Raw genomic sequence first — 17,372 nt, forward strand, 5'->3', positions numbered from 1 at the left:
AGGGGCCCAGTTAAAATGTGACGTTAGAGGGCGTGTGGAGATGAACTTGCACTTCGGGGAGCCACTGGCCCTTTTGGCAAAGGTTGATGGGCCTCCACCCACTCCTTTCCAAGGGGTTTCTGCTTTTTCTGGCTTCTGTCCAGCTCCCATTCCAGATGAGGCCCATGAGGGCTCAGATCAACAACACAAATGCTGAGGTCCAGAGCTGCCCCAGGCCCAGGGACACAGAGCCCTGAGGGGCAACCAGTGGAATTTCAGAGCCCAGCCCACCGTCTGGAGTATCCTGGGCTTCTCAAGGGAGAGCCACGGGCTGCCAGCTGGCTGGTCACCCTCAGCAAAGTCCGCCCAACTGGGGCCTCCTTTTCCCGTCCTCTAGAGTGGAAATGGGGTGAACCTGAAGATTTCCTAGATTCCTTTAATTCGAAATTCTGTATGATGACTCTGGGTCCCTCCAGGTCCCCAGCTGTCCCTCAGGGGCCTCTTGAGCAACCTCAGAATTTCCTACTTTGAGTTGTCCCTCCCACAAAACTCCAAGTATTGGGGGATGAGGTGGTAGCCTGGAGGAGAGGGGCTGGGGAAAGCTCCTCAGGCGGCTGCAGGGCCGTGAGGAGGAGCCACTGGGCAATGCTGGCAGGACAATAGTTCTGCCACCCCTGCCACAGCCCCAAGAGCCCAGTGGTCAGCGACCATAGCCGCTGAAGATGACCTCATGAACTAGATGTCCTGGGAGCCAGACTGCAGGGCCCTTCTCTCTGCTCCCAGGTGTCAGCCCTGAACTCGGTCCCACCGGCAGTGTGGGTCAGGATTCAGGAGGCCTGGGGAGAGCAGGGACCCCCAGCCGGGCCTCAGCAGCTCCCTTTGTCGATCCGCTATCGTTGTGCTGACTTTGCAACTCTCTGTCATTACTTCTGCGGCTCCTGCCACTTCCACTCACTAGTCCACTCTTTCCTCGTGGCTTCTGCTGCCTCAGAGCTTCTGCTTTCTGTCCTCTCACTCTGTTTCTCTGCCCTCAGCAGTCAACTCTCTCTGTACATCTCACAGTCAAGTGCACTCTTGGCTTTCAGTCAAGACCATGGTACGATCCATAAATTAGCTGTCCTGTGCTCAGGCATCCTCAGCAACACTGTTCAGTAGTGGCCGAGTAGGAGGGTCACTGGGTCACTTTGCTCAGAAGAACATGGGTATGGCCGGCACATGGTACCCACTCTGGAAGGTCTAGGGGCTGGCAGGGCCCTGGGATGGCCCAGAAGGACCCAGGCCCCACTAGGAGGGGATAAGACCCTGCCTCTGAGGCTCCCATTGTGCTGGATAGCAGAACTCTAGCCTCACTGGAGACTTTCAGGAGAACGACTCTCCAAGAGGCAGAGGGCAGCTGAGTTCCTGGCCAGACTGGGAATACAGGGATGAATGTGACACATGGCCTGGCCCTCCAGGTGCTCAGAGTCTAGAGAGAGTGATCAGATCCAAACACGCGAACCTCAACCAAAGGTAACGACAGAATGTAGGCCCTTCGGGAGCTTGGAGCCTGGAGCAGGGCTGTCTGTGGTCAGCTAGGGGACAAAAGAGGAAGACTTCTGAAGGAGGGACACAGGCTGGCAGAGATAAGAGATGTGATGTGCAGAGAAGGGAGAGGTATGCCAGTGGGAAGAGAGTTAAGTTCAGAAAGCAAGTTGGAGCTGGACCACAGGACTTGGGGGTTGTCCTTTTCAAGGGGTCGCGGGAGACAGAGAGAGTAGTGAGCAAGGGGTCAGCCATGGAGATCTGAGCCTTAGGGGGATGGGTCTGGTTTGGTGCCCTGGCTGCCTCAAGAAGGGGGGGTGACTGTGATCCAGGAGGCCAGACCAGAGGCCACGTCTGCGGTGTGGCGACAATGCTGAGATGCTGTTTGTGACTCCATATCCCATTGCCCCCTCCCAGGGGGTCTCGGGGCCCATTTGCCAACACAGAGCTTCTGCTTTCTCCGGGGGCCTCCTTGTCCCACAGCTGCCAGGAGTGAAGTCCTAACACTTCTGACGATACCCACGGGGACTCCTTGGTACAGGCAGATCCAGGCCCATCACTCCACCCATGTCCAGCTTCCTGGGGGATCCTCCCGCCTCCCGCTCCTCCCGCCCACACTGCAGGTCGATGACCCCACTTGGGAAACACTAGGCTTGCTCATATAAGGAGTCCAGGCGCCGCCAGTGTGCTCAGCGATGGCGTCTGCTCGGTGGCCCTGCCTCATCTTGGCTCTGCTCTCCGGTGTGGCGGTCTCTGGCTTCCCTAGAAGATTATGCCGGCTACTTGGGGTAAATCTGCCCCCTCTTCACCATCTGGCAGGCAGAGGGGCCAGGCCGGGCGGCCCTGTGTGTAGGGTGAGGAGGAGGCAGAGGCTGGGCAGTGAGCTGCAGGGAACAGAGCTGGTATGCGGGGAACTGGGCTCCAGACCTGCTCCCTAATCCTGGGCAAGGCTCTTAAATCTCCTGGGCCTCTGTTTCCCTACCGGTCAGGTGGGTGATGCAGCATGATCAGCTCGCCTCACTGAGGGGCTGTGAAGGTCCACGTCTGAGACAAGGGTAGAGGCCTCTAGGAATGGCCGAGCTGAGCTGTGTGGGGTACAGTGGTGGTGGGGTCTGGATGGGGCCTCAGGGGCCTGGGGCCCAGGGAAGGGCAGAGTGAGTCAGGGTATACGGGGCAGGGGAAGAGCTCTGGCTTTGGTCCTCCTTGCCCTGATCCCCCCGGTGGACTGGAGATCTTCCCTCCCTACACCTCAGTTTCCCCATCTATTCAAGCCCTTCCTACTCCGACATGTGGCTCTGGGTGGGTCCATGTCCAGAGGCCCCTCAAGGTGTGTGTGTGGGGGTCACTGCTGAACCTTGGCCTCAGCCCAGAGCCTATTGCCAAGCCACTGTAGCCTTGGCCTTGGCCTGACCCCTGTGTTTGTCTTTGTTTTTGCAGAAACGGAGCCTCCCGGAAGGGGTGAGAACTTTCACCAGGGATGGGGCAGGGCAGGGCAGGACGGAGCTAGTTGCCCAACAGCGGAAGGAGTGGGCCACAATGGCAGGTCCCTCCAGCTGGTAAACAGCTTATGGCCCCCTGCCCTCGCAGACCCCCGCCGTGACTCCAGAACCCTGGGAAAGAGCACCACAGAACCATGGCCCTCGGACCTGCTGATAGAGCAGAGGACCGCCCTTCCACGAGTCCATCTTCCCACAAACACTTACCGAGCACTTGTCAGGCTCCATGCACAGGGCAGGAGACACACAGTGAATGGCCCTGTCACGCCTTCACGAAGCATCTTTATATCCATGTTTAACCCAGACGTCTCCCTAGAGCGTCCCTTGGTCCGTCACCCCGTTGGAAAGAGGGTTTTTGGGGGCACGAAGGCCCTCCCCATGCACTGCCCTCAGATAGGAAACAAGGGCCTATTTGGGAGACAGAAGCGGGCAATTACCAAAGGACACAGGGGGCGGGCTGGGGTGTGTGTGGACATGCTCTTTCTAAGCTGAGGTGTGGAAGACAAGCAGGAAGAGCTAGGACCTGGCATGGCTGGAGCACGGGATGAGCAGAGGAGGCAGGACCTGCCTGGAGGCCCCCAGAGCCATGGGGAAGACTGTCCTGAGGGCGGTGGTGAGAACGGGAGGGCTTCAAGTGGCAGAAGGACAGGGTAGGATTTGGGTTTTTATACCATCTCACTGGCTACAGCTGCATGTAAACAGATGATAGAGCTAAGGATGCAGAGTGACCATCAGAACAGTGGTGGCCAATTAAAGGCGGCAACCAAGGATGCTGCCCAGGCTTCTGACATGGGTGACTGGGAGACGGGAGGGGCCACTTACCAGGCAGGAGCTTTGGAGCCCACAAAGGGGAGCTTGAAGGGGAGAGGCCAGGAGGAAGACCTGGTTTCCAGGTGCCTCAGGCTGGCTGGTCACCATCTGCTGATCACCTCTCCCGCAGGTGGTCGATGGCATCGAAGTCTACAGCACCAAGGTCCACTGCAAGGTGACCTCCCGCTTCGCTCACAATGTCGTCACCACCGGGGCCGTCAACCATGCAGACACTGCCAAGGAGGTTTCTTTCGATGTGGAGCTGCCCAAGACAGCCTTCATCACCAACTTCACCTTGTGGGTGTCACCACGACTGCTGGCTCTGGGCTGGGAGAGGAGTCTGGCTCAGCATGAGTCCCCCAGCAGCTCTCTATCCCTGCAGGACCGTTGATGGTGTTACCTACCCTGGGAATGTCAAAGAGAAGGAAGTTGCCAAGAAGCAGTATGAAAAGGCCGTGTCCCAGGGCAAGACAGCTGGCTTGGTCAAGTAAGTGTGGACCCCCAGGCCTTGGGGAGAACGTCAGGGCTGTAAGGGCCCTCAGAGACACAAACAACAGAACAGCAGCTATTATTATCATTATATGGCAAAATGCGCAGTAATTCTTACATTATCTCATTTTGAATTTGAGGCAACCGAGGCTCAGAGTGGGTAGGGGTCTTCCCCAAGGGTAAGGGACTTGAACCCAAGGCCCAGGAAGGATGGGCTGGTGCTGTCTTTGGGGCAGTCATTGTCTTGCAACCCCATTCAGGGCCTCTGGGAGGAAGCTGGAGAAATTCACGGTCTCAGTCAATGTGGCTGCAGGCAGCAAGGTCACCTTTGAGCTAGCCTACGAGGAGCTGCTGAAGAGGCACAACGGCAAGTACGAGATGTACCTCAAGGTCCAGCCCAAGCAACTGGTCAAGCACTTTGAGGTAATCAGCTGCTCTCCTGCAGCCCCTGCTGAAACTGCTGGGGGCAGGGTGCTGGGAAGGGTCCCTGGGCAGACCCCACAGCAGGGTCAAGAACACAGAAACCCAGGCCCCACCACTTGGTTGAATTACAAGGGGGAATTACAGTGGCGCTGGCTACAGCACCTGGGCCAAGGGGAGGAGGCTGGGCAGCACCTGGCAGATCCAGGTTGGGTGCTGGGCCCGTGGGGGCAACATCACAAAGTGTCTCTGTAATGCTTGTAACTGCTTACGTGGGCATTTTACCTACAGCAGAGTGGAAAGCCAAAGGAAATGCTTTAGTGGTAGAATCTGGGGCACCATATGGCAGGTAGTAGAAGAGTTCTGGGGTCAGAGTACCCACTTAAAAGCCCTTGTGGTCATTTTCTTGGTGGGAGACAGCAGGCTTGGCTGTCACAGAGCTGTCCTAGAGGCTGCTCCCTGTACCATCACTGACCCATCTCCTTGCCCTTGTTGTCCTGGAGGCTGGGCTCTGCACTGTCACTGAGTGACATCTCCTTACCTTTCGCCATCTCAGATCACAGCAGACATCTTCGAGCCCCAGGGCATCAGAACGCTGGATGCTGAAGCCTCATTCATCACCAATGACCTCTTGAGCAGCGCCCTCACCAAGTCCTTCTCAGGGAAAAAGGTGGTGTAGATGCCCCTCGGGCCTGGGGGGCAGGTGCAGGAACACTGACCCTAGCAGGGCGAGTCTGAACCTGGGGATTTGGCTGATGCAAGGGAGAGAGAGAGAGAGAGAGAGAGAGAGAGAGAGAGAGAGAGAGAGAGAGTGTGTGTGTGTGTGTGTGTGTGTGTGTGTGTGTGTGTGTGAGGGGGATAAGTCTGCAACATCCCCTTTCTCCTAGGCCTCCTGGGTCAGGAGTGAGGATGCTGGAGGCAGGGGGCTGCTTGCTGATGATGACCTGCCAGAGGAACTGGGGTCTCAACTGCACTGGGGGACAGGGAAGCCATTTATATAGCCTGGTCCCATTCTACTTTGGGAAGTAGGCAGGGCAGGTTACTGGTCCCTGTTTTACAGATAAGGAGACAGAGGCCAGAGGGAGTTTTTTAGATCTGATTCCACATAAGGGGTGAAAGAAAAAAGGGAACTTTATTTTTGGTACTGGTGGTTGGCTCTGGTCCCCAAGGTCCCCAGCAATTCCAGGGGCCTTGCTGATCATGGGCAGTGGATGAATAAATGTTTATATGGACAGCAAACCTCAGTCAGGACTCCCAGGGTGAGGCCCGAGGAGCATTTGCTCAGAGGGCTGCTGGCCTCTGCAGGCGGTGCCCTCACCCAGGGCCCCCTCCCCATTCCCTACTCTGCTCCCTTCCCCCTCCTCTTGGCAACAACACACACAATACCACCCAACATGAAATCCCCTTTCATGGTGCAGAATTCCCCTCCCAAAGTGGCTTTTTAGTGCAGGCAGAGCTAAGGGACTTGTGGGCCCAGTGAGCAGGAAGAGTGAAAGGCTGGCTCAGATAAGGCCCCTGGCCTCCAAGGAGCTCCCGATCTCCAAAGGGGAGAGAGGTGCTCAGAAAGGCCTGAGCACCCCAGAGGGTGGCAGGACTGCACAGGCACCCACCTACAGGCTCCTCGCCATGAGGACTGCACCTTGCTCCCCAGGGCAGCCTCGGGCTGAGGTCTGCAGAGGGCAGGCCCTGGTCAAGCTGAGCAAGGCTGGCCATCAACCTCCCTCAGGGCCACGTGTCCTTCAAGCCCAGCTTGGATCAACAACGTTCATGCCCAACCTGTACGGACTCCCTCCTCAAAGGAGATTTTATCATCACCTATGACGTGAACAGAGAGTCTCCAGCCAACGTGCAGGTAGGTACCCACCGACTGGCTCTGCCAGGCTGGTAGATTCCCCACCATGGTGGGGTGAAGGCTGATGCGGGGAGGGGCTGCAGCTTCATCTAGTGAGACACCCTTGATCCTCAGCCCAAGGATGAGTTTCCTGCAAGGCGTGGGGACGATGGGTAGTCCAGAGCCTTCGTGTGGCACCCCTGGAGGGGTGGAAAGGACATCTTTATTTTGGGCTGGTTAACGGCTGCTTTCTATTTGCAAGTGCAGCCAACGTGAGGTTGCTGAAGGGACACTAGCCTCCCCTCTCTCTCTCCCCTTTCCAGATCGTCAATGGCTACTTTGTGCACTTCTTTGCACCTCAAGGCCTTCCGGTGGTGCCCAAGAACGTGATCTTCGTGATTGATGTCAGTGGCTCCATGCACGGTCGGAAAATGGAGCAGGTATTCTCCTTGGTGCAAGGGGGTGGGGGTGAGACGTGTGGGAGGGAGAGAGAGATTTTTAAAAAGTGGACGAAGCTAATATTTCCAGTGAAAGAGGAGAAAGGGGGACAGGATTCTAAAAAGGCACAAATCATCTGCCCCTTTTCTTGCAGATGGCATGGGCCTCACCGCCAGCATAGGCTGGGAAGACATCTTCTTGTCTGCTTGTCTTTCTCCTTCCCAGACAAAGGATGCCCTCCTCAAAATTCTGGAGGATGTGAAAGAGGATGACTACCTGAATTTCATCCTGTTCAGTGGAGGTGTGACCACTTGGAAAGACACTTTAGTTCAAGCCACTCCTGAGAACATCCAGGAGGCCAGGAAATTTGTGATGAATATTCGTGATCAAGGAAGTAAGAACAGAGGGGAGGGAGCCACATCCTGCCACTCCTCTCTGCCTGAGCAGTCTGTTTCCCTCCTGCCTTGGGGCAGAGACTCTGCTGGTCCAGGTCCTGCAGCCCCTGGCTCGGGGTAGAAGTGGGAGTGGGGAGTCCTCAGGCTTGATACTGGGGTGTCTTCTCTGTGGTCTACGGAAACCCATTCTTTCTGTTTCTAACCTGTGATCCTGGTGCCCCATCAGCCCCAGCAAGATACCCTTATCCATGGCAGTTTTGTATGAAAGATGACAAGTGACGTCTATACTGTTCCCCACTCCTCCCTGTGAGAGGAGCTGGGAGTCCATTTGACTGTTCTCCAAATTGCTCTTACAATCACCATGTGCATCTATCCTTCCGGCAGCCCTGAGAGGCTGGTCCTTTTACTCATTTGAAAGACTAAGTCATTCATTCATCACTCACTGAGTCATTCAGTCGATATTTACTGAGTACCACCACACATGGGCAGGCAGGGTCCCTGGGCACGTAAGCAGGGCCTGCTGTCTCGACCTCCTCCACCCTGGCACCCTGAGGACACCCTCCCACGGTGCCGTCTGTCTGTCTGTGTGCCAGTGACCAACATCAACGACGCGCTGCTGAGGGGCATCAGCATGCTGAACAAGGCCCGGGAGGAGTACAGAGTCCCGGAGAGGAGCACCTCCATCGTCATCATGTTGACCGACGGGGACGCCAATGTGGGTGAGGCAGCGGGTGTAATTCTGGCTGCTGCTCCTGGCTCTGTAGCTGGCGTGCTGCAAGACCTTGGGCAGCTCTCTCCAGGGTCCCCCATGGTCTGTGAGCCCCTCAGTGGCAGGGCCCTGTCTCCCTGCCAGGCCTTCCCACATCTGCCTCTACAAGGGCTGGTGGCCATGACTCCGCCAACTCTGCACGTGTAGGAGTCAGATCTGTCCAGACAGAGCTTCTCCTGACAGCTGCCAGGGCTGTGGCTGGAGCGTGAACACCTCCTTCTCCTGCAGGTGAAAGCAGACCTGAAAAAATCCAAGAGAATGTGCGGAACGCCATTGGTGGCAAGTTCCCCTTATATAACCTGGGCTTTGGCAACAATCTGAATTATAACTTCCTGGAGCGTATGGCCCTGGAGAACCATGGGCTTGCCCGCCGCATTTATGAGGATTCCGATGCCAACTTGCAGTTGCAGGTACGCCTTGTCTTGCACACCTCTGGGAATGAGGCGCTCACTACTTCCTCAGGAAACTGTTCCACTGTGTGACAATTTTGGTTATTAGAAAGAACTTCCTCTTGGGTTGAAATCTACCTCTGGTTATCTCTTACCCATCTATACTGGTTCTGATTTTGTCTGTGGGCTACACAGAACAGACCTGCTTCCTCTGTAGAACTGCCAGATCAAACAGAAGACATCCAGTTAAATATGAATTTCTCATAAACAGCAAATAATTTTTTAGCAAGCATGCTCCAGATATTGCATAGGACACTGTATTAGTTTACTAGTGCTGCCTTAACAAATTACCATAAACTGGGTGGCTTCCACAACAGGAATTTATTGTCTCACAGTTCTGGAGGCTAGAAGTCCAAAATCAAGGTGTCGGCATGGCTGGCTCCTTCTGAGAGCTGCGAGGGAAGGATCTCTTCCAGGCCTCTCTCCTTGGCCTGTAGATGGCCATTTTCTCCCTGTATCTTCACATCATCTTCTCCGTGTGCATGTCTGTCTCTGGGTCCAAATTTCCCCCTTTCATAGGGACACCAGTCGTATTGGATTGGAGTCTGTCCTGAACACTTCATTTTAACTTGATTACCTCTGTAAAGACCCTTTCCCCAAATAAGGTCATGCCCTGAGGTACTGGGGGTAAGGATTTTAACCCATGTATGTTGAGGGTACACAATTCATCCCATGACAGCTGTACTTATACTAAAAAGTAACTTGTCATTTACCTGATATTCAAGTTTAACTCATGCCCTGTATTTTCATTTGCTAAATCTGGTACCCTCCCCCTCCTCCCTGGCACAGGTGACTGCTTCTCCACCTCTGCAGTGGACCCCCCGGCTTTCCTCCTGTCAGTCTCCGGGTCTCCATGCTCTCACCCCACATCGCCTTCTTTAGTCGGCCTCCACCCTTTCTTCTTACTTTCGCTCTAACAAACATTTCTTGAGTCCTTTCTATGTGCCAAGAACTCTGTCCTTTCCTTTTCTATTCCTCCCAGTCTCTACCTGGGGGGAGGGGGGAACGCGATGAGGAAGGGCTCCCCCAAACTGAAGGGCACAGTCAGGGCCACGTGGAAGTGGAGATCAGGAGCCAGGACTGGCCCAGCCCGGGAGACTCAACAACCCGCAGAGGCGCCAGTGGGAGCCTGCCCCCCCTGTCCGCTCTCTGCCCGCCCTGGTGGCCTGAGATGACCAGGCCCCCTACCTGGACTCCAGGGCTTCTATGAGGAGGTGGCCAACCCGCTGCTGACAGATGTGGAGGTGGAGTACCCTAAGAATGCCATCCTGGACCTCACCCGGAACAGTTACCAGCACTTCTACGACGGCTCTGAGATTGTGGTGGCTGGGCGCCTGGCAGCTGAGGACATGAACAGCTTTAAGGCGGACGTGAAGGGCCACGGGGTAAGCTGGGCCGGGGCCCGGCTGTGCGCCGGGGATGGGGGATCCGCACGGATAGGGCTCCAGCCTCCTGGCTGACGGCCCAGCAGCAGCAGCTCCTGAACAAGGCCCACCTGGCTCCTGGCTCCAGGCCTCCAGCCTCTCACCTCCTCCCACCCCTGCCCCAGGCCATCAACGACCTGACATTCACTGAGGAGGTGGACGTGAAGGAGATGGAGAAGGCCCTGAAGGAGCGGGACTACATTTTTGGGAACTACATTGAGCGGCTCTGGGCCTACCTCACTATCGAGCAGCTGCTGGAGAGACGGTGACCCTGCCTGGCCCACCCCTCACACAGCCGGGCCCCGCACTCAGCCCCTGGCACTGCCCCAGCACCTACCTGTGACGCCCCCTGTGCTGGCTGTGCTCCGGGGGAGCCCACGAGGAGGAAATTACACCCCAGGAAGTGCACCTCCACGCCCACTCCAGCTGTCCTGCCCTCTTCTTGGCCAGGCCCCATGGCCTGTTTTTCCTGGAGTAGAGCCGGGTCCATCATCTGGGGCTCAAGCAGCAGCCTGGGAGCACCTCGAGGGCAGGGGTGGGCCTCAGCATCCTGTTCCCCGCACCCAGCATGGGCCCACAGAGATGTTGACGTTGAACACAACCAGAGGCTGGGACCCCAGCCCTCAGCCACAGGGAGCAGAGCTTGGGCCCATGCGAGAGGGCCATGTCAGCCTTCCGTTAAGTGGGCTTGGCCAGGAAAGCCGCTGGCGCTCAGCATGTGAACACTATCATGACTGATTGTTGCAGTGGCCATCTTGAGCCCCTTGTATTTTTCAGGTGGGGAAACTGAGGTCCAGAGAGGAATCAGGGCATGTCCGTCTGTCCCAGGGAGCTGGTGAACCAGTTTTTTCTGAGTGCTAGTGGGCTCTATCCTGGGGGACCCCATTGGGAGGGGTGGAGGAGGGTCCTGGGCTGACCCTCCCACCCCGCCCCTCCCCACAGCAAGAAGGGCCATGGCGAGGAGAAGGAGAACCTCACAGCCCAGGCCTTGGACCTGTCCCTCAAGTACCACTTCGTGACTCCACTGACCTCCATGGTGGTGACCAAGCCTGAGGACAACGAGAATAAGACAGCCATTGCCGACAAGCCCGGGGAAGGTGGGCACGGAGGGTGGGGGCCAGAACTCGGAGGCCTTCTTCCAGGCCCCTGGCCTTAGGTGCCCTGAAGAGAAGAGGGCCAGGCTGAGGAGACCAGACCTGCTGAGAAGCGCAGGTCCTGGGGGCATCAAAGGAAAACTGGCCAAGGGATGGGGAGGGTGTTGTAGAGGGAGCGAAGCCGTTAGTGTGAACAGGAGCCTCAAAGTCTCTAAAAGGGCACAGTGCCCAGGGTCATTTCCAGGAAAGGGACTTAGGCTGCAGCATGGAAGGGTTCAGTGAGACAAGAAGAAGCACTTCTGACCTAAAAGTTAGGCCTGGAGCAGGCGCCTGGGGACTGTGAGAGGAAGAGGCCCTGAGAGCTGGAGGCTGGGACCAGGCCTCCTCAACCAGACCCCAAGAGGGGGGTCCTGAGTGTCCCTGCAACTGGCACAGGTGATGGGGGGTTGGCACTGGGAGGTAAAGAGCCGGTCTGGGCCAGGCCTCTGCCTCCAGGAGCTCCTGGTTCCTGCAGAGGGCACACGAGGCCTGGGGCTGGCTGGCTGGCCAGGCAGTAAGGTGGTCACATTGGCCCTGACACCAGGAGTCTGTGGCCTCTAATGCATTTCTCCTCTTCCTCCCTCCCAGGGCCTGTGGATGCAGAAGGTGAGCTTTAGCCACAGCTGGGTGGGTGTCCCAGGAGGACGACAAGAGAAGACCAAGGAGGCCTTTCCAATCATGCTGGGGATGTACTGCCTGGGGAGGGGCCCTCAGGACACCTGGGTTCAGCTCCCAGCTCTGCTGTGAACTCACCAGGGGCCTGGGGCTGGGCTCTGTTCCACTCTGAGCCTAAGGGTTCTCATCCGGTAGCTTCCCCCGCCCAAGGAGGGACAATCAGTATGAAAGTATTCTGTGACCTACAAAAATTAGCAACTCAATTAGCACTTGACTAATCCCACAGCAATCCTTTAAGGGAGTCCTCTCATGGTTCCATTTTACAGTGAGGAAACTGAGGCACAGAGAGGTTAAATCTATTTGCTCAGTGACTCAGTCAACAGGAGGCCAAGCTGGGACTTTGGCCCAGGCAGCCTGGTTCCAGCGCCTGCGCTGGAATTCACAGCACTTTGTGCTTTTCTCATTGTAAAATTTGACCATCACCCCCCACAAACCCACCACCACCAGGCAGGGCCTCCCCAGCGCCTACCGGCTTGCCTTGTCTCTATCCATACAGGCTGTCCTAGCCAAGCAGTATATTTGGAATGGGTCATGGCTTTGCCCTCTGAACAGCCCTGTGAAATGTAGTCACGGTGCGTGTGTGTGTGTGTGTGCGCGCGCATGTGCGTCTGGGTGGGTGTTTTACTACCAAAGACAACAATCACCTGTGAGCCTCATCCCACCCTGGGGGTGGGAGTTCAGGGGTGGGGGACGGCATTGCTCCTGACAGAGAAACTGACGACCTAATGGCTTGCATTTTAGCTACGTGGAAGTGCTGAGCCCCAGTATTAACATTACACCCATATTACCCACCAGCCCTAGAAAGGAGTTCCCTAGGCATGTTCCATTTCTAAAGCCTAAACTTAGGGGGTCATATTGCCACCCTCTATCTGTCAGCATTGGGGCCCCACTGGGGACCAGCAGCCCTGAGACAGGCAGAAGGCATGGGGTTGGGGGGAGGGAACCCCTAGACCTTGCTCACGCCTGCCCTTTGGCTTCTTTTTTCAGTGATCCCCTCCATGGCTTACCTGAGTGAGTATGTGCCAGCTGCCACAGAGCGTGGCCCTGTGCCGTCCCCCTCCGGAGTCTTTCCTGAATCAGCTCTCTGGGACAGGCAGATGGTTGGGGGGTCCTGAGGGGATGAGGGAAGGTCTGGGTTTAAGAGCATTAGGGAGCAGGAACGGGAGAGGCATGAACCGAACTCTGGGTGGGGGTCCTGGACCCTCCCCCGCCTGCTTGTTTAGCTCAGCCCTCTCTCCCTTTGCGTCCACAGCCAACTCCCAGCCTCCCCAGACACCCTACTACGGTGAGTTCCCCAGCTCCTCCTGGGGCGAGGCTCAGGGCCCAGGGCCGAGCGCCTCCCACCTGTCTAGGGGTCCATCCCATGGGGACTAGGAGGCAAGGGGAGGGCCCCCGAACAGTGAGAGACCCTGGGAGCCAGCCCCTTCTCTATGTGCACTCAGTGGATGGGGACCCCCACTTCATCATCCAAGTTCCAGAGAAGGACGACGCCATCTGCTTCAATATCGACGAAGACCCAGGCACAGTGCTGCGCCTCATTCAGGACCCTGTCACAGGTGGGGACTGCGGACTGGGGCCAGGGTCTCTTCCTGGGAGGGCCTGGAGTCCCTAGGATAGGCACATGGACTAGCTCCTCACTCTGCCCATAAGTCACCCATCTTACGCGCAGATTGCATCCTGTAGGGATTACAGATTCCACCCAGAGCCACAGGCTCACCTAGTGCCCCCGGGGCCAGTGGTGTTGGGGAGATGGTTAGAATTAAGTGCAGCCTGGGCGTGCAGGCAGGACCCAGCGTGTGCGTAGGGAATCATTTTTTCTCTGAACAACACTGGCCCAGGCAAGGGGCAGATCCACAGAGTGGGCCCTCAGCCACTAGCGTGACCCCCATGTGTCTAGGAACAGATAGGGTTGGCTCTGAAGTCCTGGTCTCTCAATGGGGCCCCCACTGGGCTACCCCTCAGTAGGTCTGGCTGAAGGGGAAGGTGCGTCCCTAAAGACCAGCCTGGACTCAGAAGGTCTTGCTGGTCTCTTGCTACCCTGCCCCTCTGGCAGGCCTCACAGTTAACGGGCAGATCATTGGTGAGAAGAGAAGCAGCCTGGACTCCCAGACCAGAAAGACTTACTTTGGCAAGCTGGGCATTGCCAATGCTCAGATGGACTTCCAGATTGAGGTGACACCGGAGACGATCACCCTGTGGCATGGGGCTGCACAGAGCACGTTCAGCTGGCTGGACACAGTCATGGTCACACAGGATGGGTAAAGCCCCACTACTGGGTCTCTGAGAGGTGCTATAGCGCAAGGGTCTAAGGAGGGATTTGAACAAATCGCAGGAGAGAAGATCCACAGGGCTCACAGGAAAGACCAGTGGCCTCAGAGTTCAGCCCCTGCCTAGGGGAGGGTGACCATGGTGGCCCCCCCACCAACCCCTGGGGCCCCCATCAGAGGCAGTATTGGTAGCTAGACAATTCATAGGACTGACCTTGAGGGAAGGGCTGTGTGGACGAAAGCATTAGGTGGACCTGGCAAGCAAGCTGATAGCGACAAAGATCCCTACGTGCATCGTGTCTGGCTGAACTTGCTTGTTCTCAAACTCCTCAGCCTCTCCTACGTCTTCAGATCACCCCAAGCTGGGTGGGCAGGGCAGCGGTGTTAGTTCCACGGAGGCTCAGAGAGGGGCAGAACTGGCCCAATGTCACACAGGAAGCCAGTGGTCGAGTTGGGGTTCAATCCCGGGCCTTCAGACCCCCAGGACAGCCCCCTCTCCTGCTTAGAGAGGAGCAGGGACCCACTCAGTGGAGTGAATAGTCAACATGCATGAGCGTCTTCTCTCCAACACCCCTGACATGGTTTCTGGAGTCTGTGTGCTCTCAGGTGTCATGTCTCCTGCTGAGATACCCTTGATTCAGATGCCTGGTGTCACGGCCACTAGGCCTCACTGCTGACCTCCTCTTCTCTCCTAGGCTGTCTGTGACGATCAACAGGAAGAAGAACATGCTGGTCTCCTTTGGAGATGGGGTTACTTTTGTGGTTGTCTTGCATCAGGTGTGGAAGAAACAACCCATCCACCATGACTTCCTGGGCTTCTATGTGGTCGACAGTCATCGGATGTCAGCACAGACACATGGGCTGCTGGGTGCGAAATGTTCAAGCCTCAGGTTGTTCAGGCCACATGGTGGAGGGAAACAGCCACGCAAAGGGCCAGCCTAGTCACCCTGGTCCCAGGGCTCAACACCCCATCCAGCCTTTGCATCGACCTTGGAAGGCCAGTGGCCATGTCACGTATGGTGGTGGCAGGGCTGACAGTGTGAATGTTTCTATTCCCAGGACAATTCTTCCACCCCTTTGACTTTAAAGTGTCTGACGTCCACCCAGGCTCTGACCCCACAAAGCCAGATGCCACAATGGTGGTGAAGAACCATCGGCTGACGGTTACCAGGTGAGGAGACTCTGCTGACGTCCTCACCCTGCCCTGTCACAAGACAGGAGGAAGGAGCTCTCTCTGCCCACGCACAGCAGCCCAGCTGGCTCTTGTCGTCTGTGGGGCATCCTTGTTTCCCTCTGGGGTCCTGGCCCCCTCTCACTGGGAAAAGGCCAAATTTGACCCCCTAGGAGGAGTAACCACAAGACCTCATTCTTGACCAGAGTCTGGACTCCTAGAATTGGCAACTTCACACCCCTGTTCAACCTTAGGCCCTTGAGCGCAGCAGCCATCTTGCCTACCCCGTGTATCACAGCATCTCTCTCCTTTCTCCCAGGGGCTCCCAGAAGGACTACAGGAAGGACATCAGCGTTGGCACAAATGTTGCCTGCTGGTTCGTCCACAACAATGGGCAAGGGCTGATTGACGGCGTCCACAGCGACTACATTGTCCCCAACCTGTTCTGAGTGGACATGCCAGCTCCTACTGAGACCGCTGGCAGGGCTTGCCTGGCGTCTGGAACAGAGGCACAGAGTGGGGCCTGATGGAGGGCTGTGACAGTAAAGGCCAAGGAGAAACCGGACGGCTACCAGTGTCTGCATGCTTCCATGAGCCCCTGCTCCAGGGGACAGGCAGCTCGAAGGAAGGGCTGGCTGCTAGGAAGGCAACTTCCTGGGCCTCTCCACTGATGCGGCCGAAACACGCAGTTGGTTGGGGTGGTACTATGGGGAGTCAAACACATGACGGCTGGGGAAGGGAAAAATCAAGAATTGACTCGGGAGCAAACAGGCTCTGAGAAGTCGGGAAGGACTGACTGCATTTCAGAGTTCAGGAGGGTCAGAGGAAAAGTCAGGGGTCATGGCTCACAAGCTCTTATCAGGACCTTTAGGCCTGAAGCTCCTTCTATGACTCAGCAGCAAAGAGTGCTCCAGGGCAGACCCAGCCTGCAGCTAATTGTGCACGCCCCCCACCCTTCCACTCTAATCATCTCGCCATCCATCCGCCCCCCCCCAACAACCCATCTATTCAGCAGGTAAACCCAACATTCTGGGCTAGGATCTGGGAGCACATAGTTTAGTAACCCAGGTCCTGCTTGCATGGGTGCCCAAGTTTCCCTTCAGCTGGGCTGGGGATCCCTGGGATCCTCCAGTCACTCCTCATGGTGACCACCTGCTGCACCCTCACAGTAAGTCCTGGGTGGGGTGGGGGTCAGACAGAGGTTCCTAGAGAAGGGGCTCTGAGGGCTCTCAGCCTGGACAACCCTCTCCCACCCGGACAACAGCAACTGCCTCTCCCCAGCCCTCCCGCTTCCAGTGAGAGCTTTTTTGCAGTGCAGACCTGGTCATCATTCCCTGCCTGAAACCCTAAAAATGACATCTCCCACCCAGGGTTCTTGGGACAAAGACAAAAGTCCTTCCTGCGGTCTCTCCAGCTTCATCAGCCCCCCATGCCAGGTGCTCCCTCTCACTGTCTGCGTTCCAGGCACACAAACTGCTTCCACTTCTGCAAACACAGTCCCTCCTTCCCCAGATCCTTTGCCTCTGCTCTTCTCTCTGCCTGAGGGGCTGAGGGCATGCTGGGCGGAAGGTACCCGGCTGAAGGAAGCATTGGGTGGCTTCGCTTACGGCAGAGCAGGGGACTCAGCAAGACTGGAGGAGGTTGCAGTCAGATTGGGAAGGGTCTCGAATGCCAGCGGGGTGGGGTGGAGTGGGGTCTGGCCATGGCTCACCAGGGAGTTCTGCTACCTCCCCCTCCAGGGGCCCCTCTGTCTGAGCCAGGACAGGGTTGCCCAGGGCCCGCACTGGCTTGGGGGCCTGGAGAGGGCTGGAGAAGAGCAATCCAGGAGGGAACATCCGTCACCAGAGGAGCCCCCGAGGTGCTGTTACTGCTCTAGAGAGAGGGCCACATGAGACATGGCCCCCGACTGAAAGCGGCAGAGGTCCAGGCTGGGCTGGCAGAAGGGGCCCGGGCCTGGGATGTGACACCCTAAAGTGGGCAGTCCCAGGTCAGCTGAGGAGCCATGTAGCTTTAAACCAGGGACATTTCACATTTATGAAACGGGGAGAAGGATCCTGCCAGACGGAGCGTGTGAAGAGGCACCGGCACGGTAGCTTCTGGTCCTC

At 56.9% G+C, this 17,372-nt stretch overlaps 2 protein-coding genes across 3 annotated transcripts in view; one reads left to right on the forward strand and one right to left on the reverse strand.

Annotated features, from left to right (window-relative positions):
- The window catches only part of ITIH4 (inter-alpha-trypsin inhibitor heavy chain 4), a 59,871-nt gene that overhangs the window by 22,645 nt on the left and 19,854 nt on the right, over positions 1 to 17,372 (reverse strand). For both annotated transcript variants that reach the window (XM_059939894.1, XM_059939893.1), the window contains 8 exons: positions 13,954 to 15,996; positions 12,837 to 12,940; positions 11,908 to 12,011; positions 10,359 to 11,182; positions 6,326 to 9,938; positions 5,257 to 5,467; positions 3,819 to 4,211; positions 3,204 to 3,404 (listed from right to left, as the gene is read on the reverse strand). The gene's annotated coding sequence lies outside the window, so the exon portion shown is untranslated. The remainder of the gene's footprint in view (positions 1 to 3,203; positions 3,405 to 3,818; positions 4,212 to 5,256; positions 5,468 to 6,325; positions 9,939 to 10,358; positions 11,183 to 11,907; positions 12,012 to 12,836; positions 12,941 to 13,953; positions 15,997 to 17,372) is intronic.
- On the forward strand, positions 2,196 to 15,777 carry ITIH3 (inter-alpha-trypsin inhibitor heavy chain 3). The gene is made up of 22 exons (XM_059939910.1): positions 2,196 to 2,288; positions 2,938 to 2,958; positions 3,937 to 4,103; positions 4,189 to 4,293; positions 4,556 to 4,718; positions 5,272 to 5,385; positions 6,442 to 6,567; positions 6,870 to 6,986; positions 7,210 to 7,378; positions 7,973 to 8,098; positions 8,377 to 8,558; positions 9,797 to 9,982; positions 10,147 to 10,286; positions 10,964 to 11,118; positions 11,743 to 11,760; positions 12,817 to 12,840; positions 13,082 to 13,114; positions 13,272 to 13,385; positions 13,883 to 14,087; positions 14,792 to 14,964; positions 15,156 to 15,267; positions 15,587 to 15,777. The coding sequence occupies exons 1-22, from the start codon at positions 2,196 to 2,198 to the stop codon at positions 15,714 to 15,716; spliced, it is 2,673 nt and encodes an 890-aa protein (XP_059795893.1). The 3' UTR covers positions 15,717 to 15,777.

The sequence above is a fragment of the Balaenoptera ricei genome, chromosome 11, assembly GCF_028023285.1.
Source record: "Balaenoptera ricei isolate mBalRic1 chromosome 11, mBalRic1.hap2, whole genome shotgun sequence".
Lineage (NCBI taxonomy): Eukaryota > Metazoa > Chordata > Mammalia > Artiodactyla > Balaenopteridae > Balaenoptera > Balaenoptera ricei.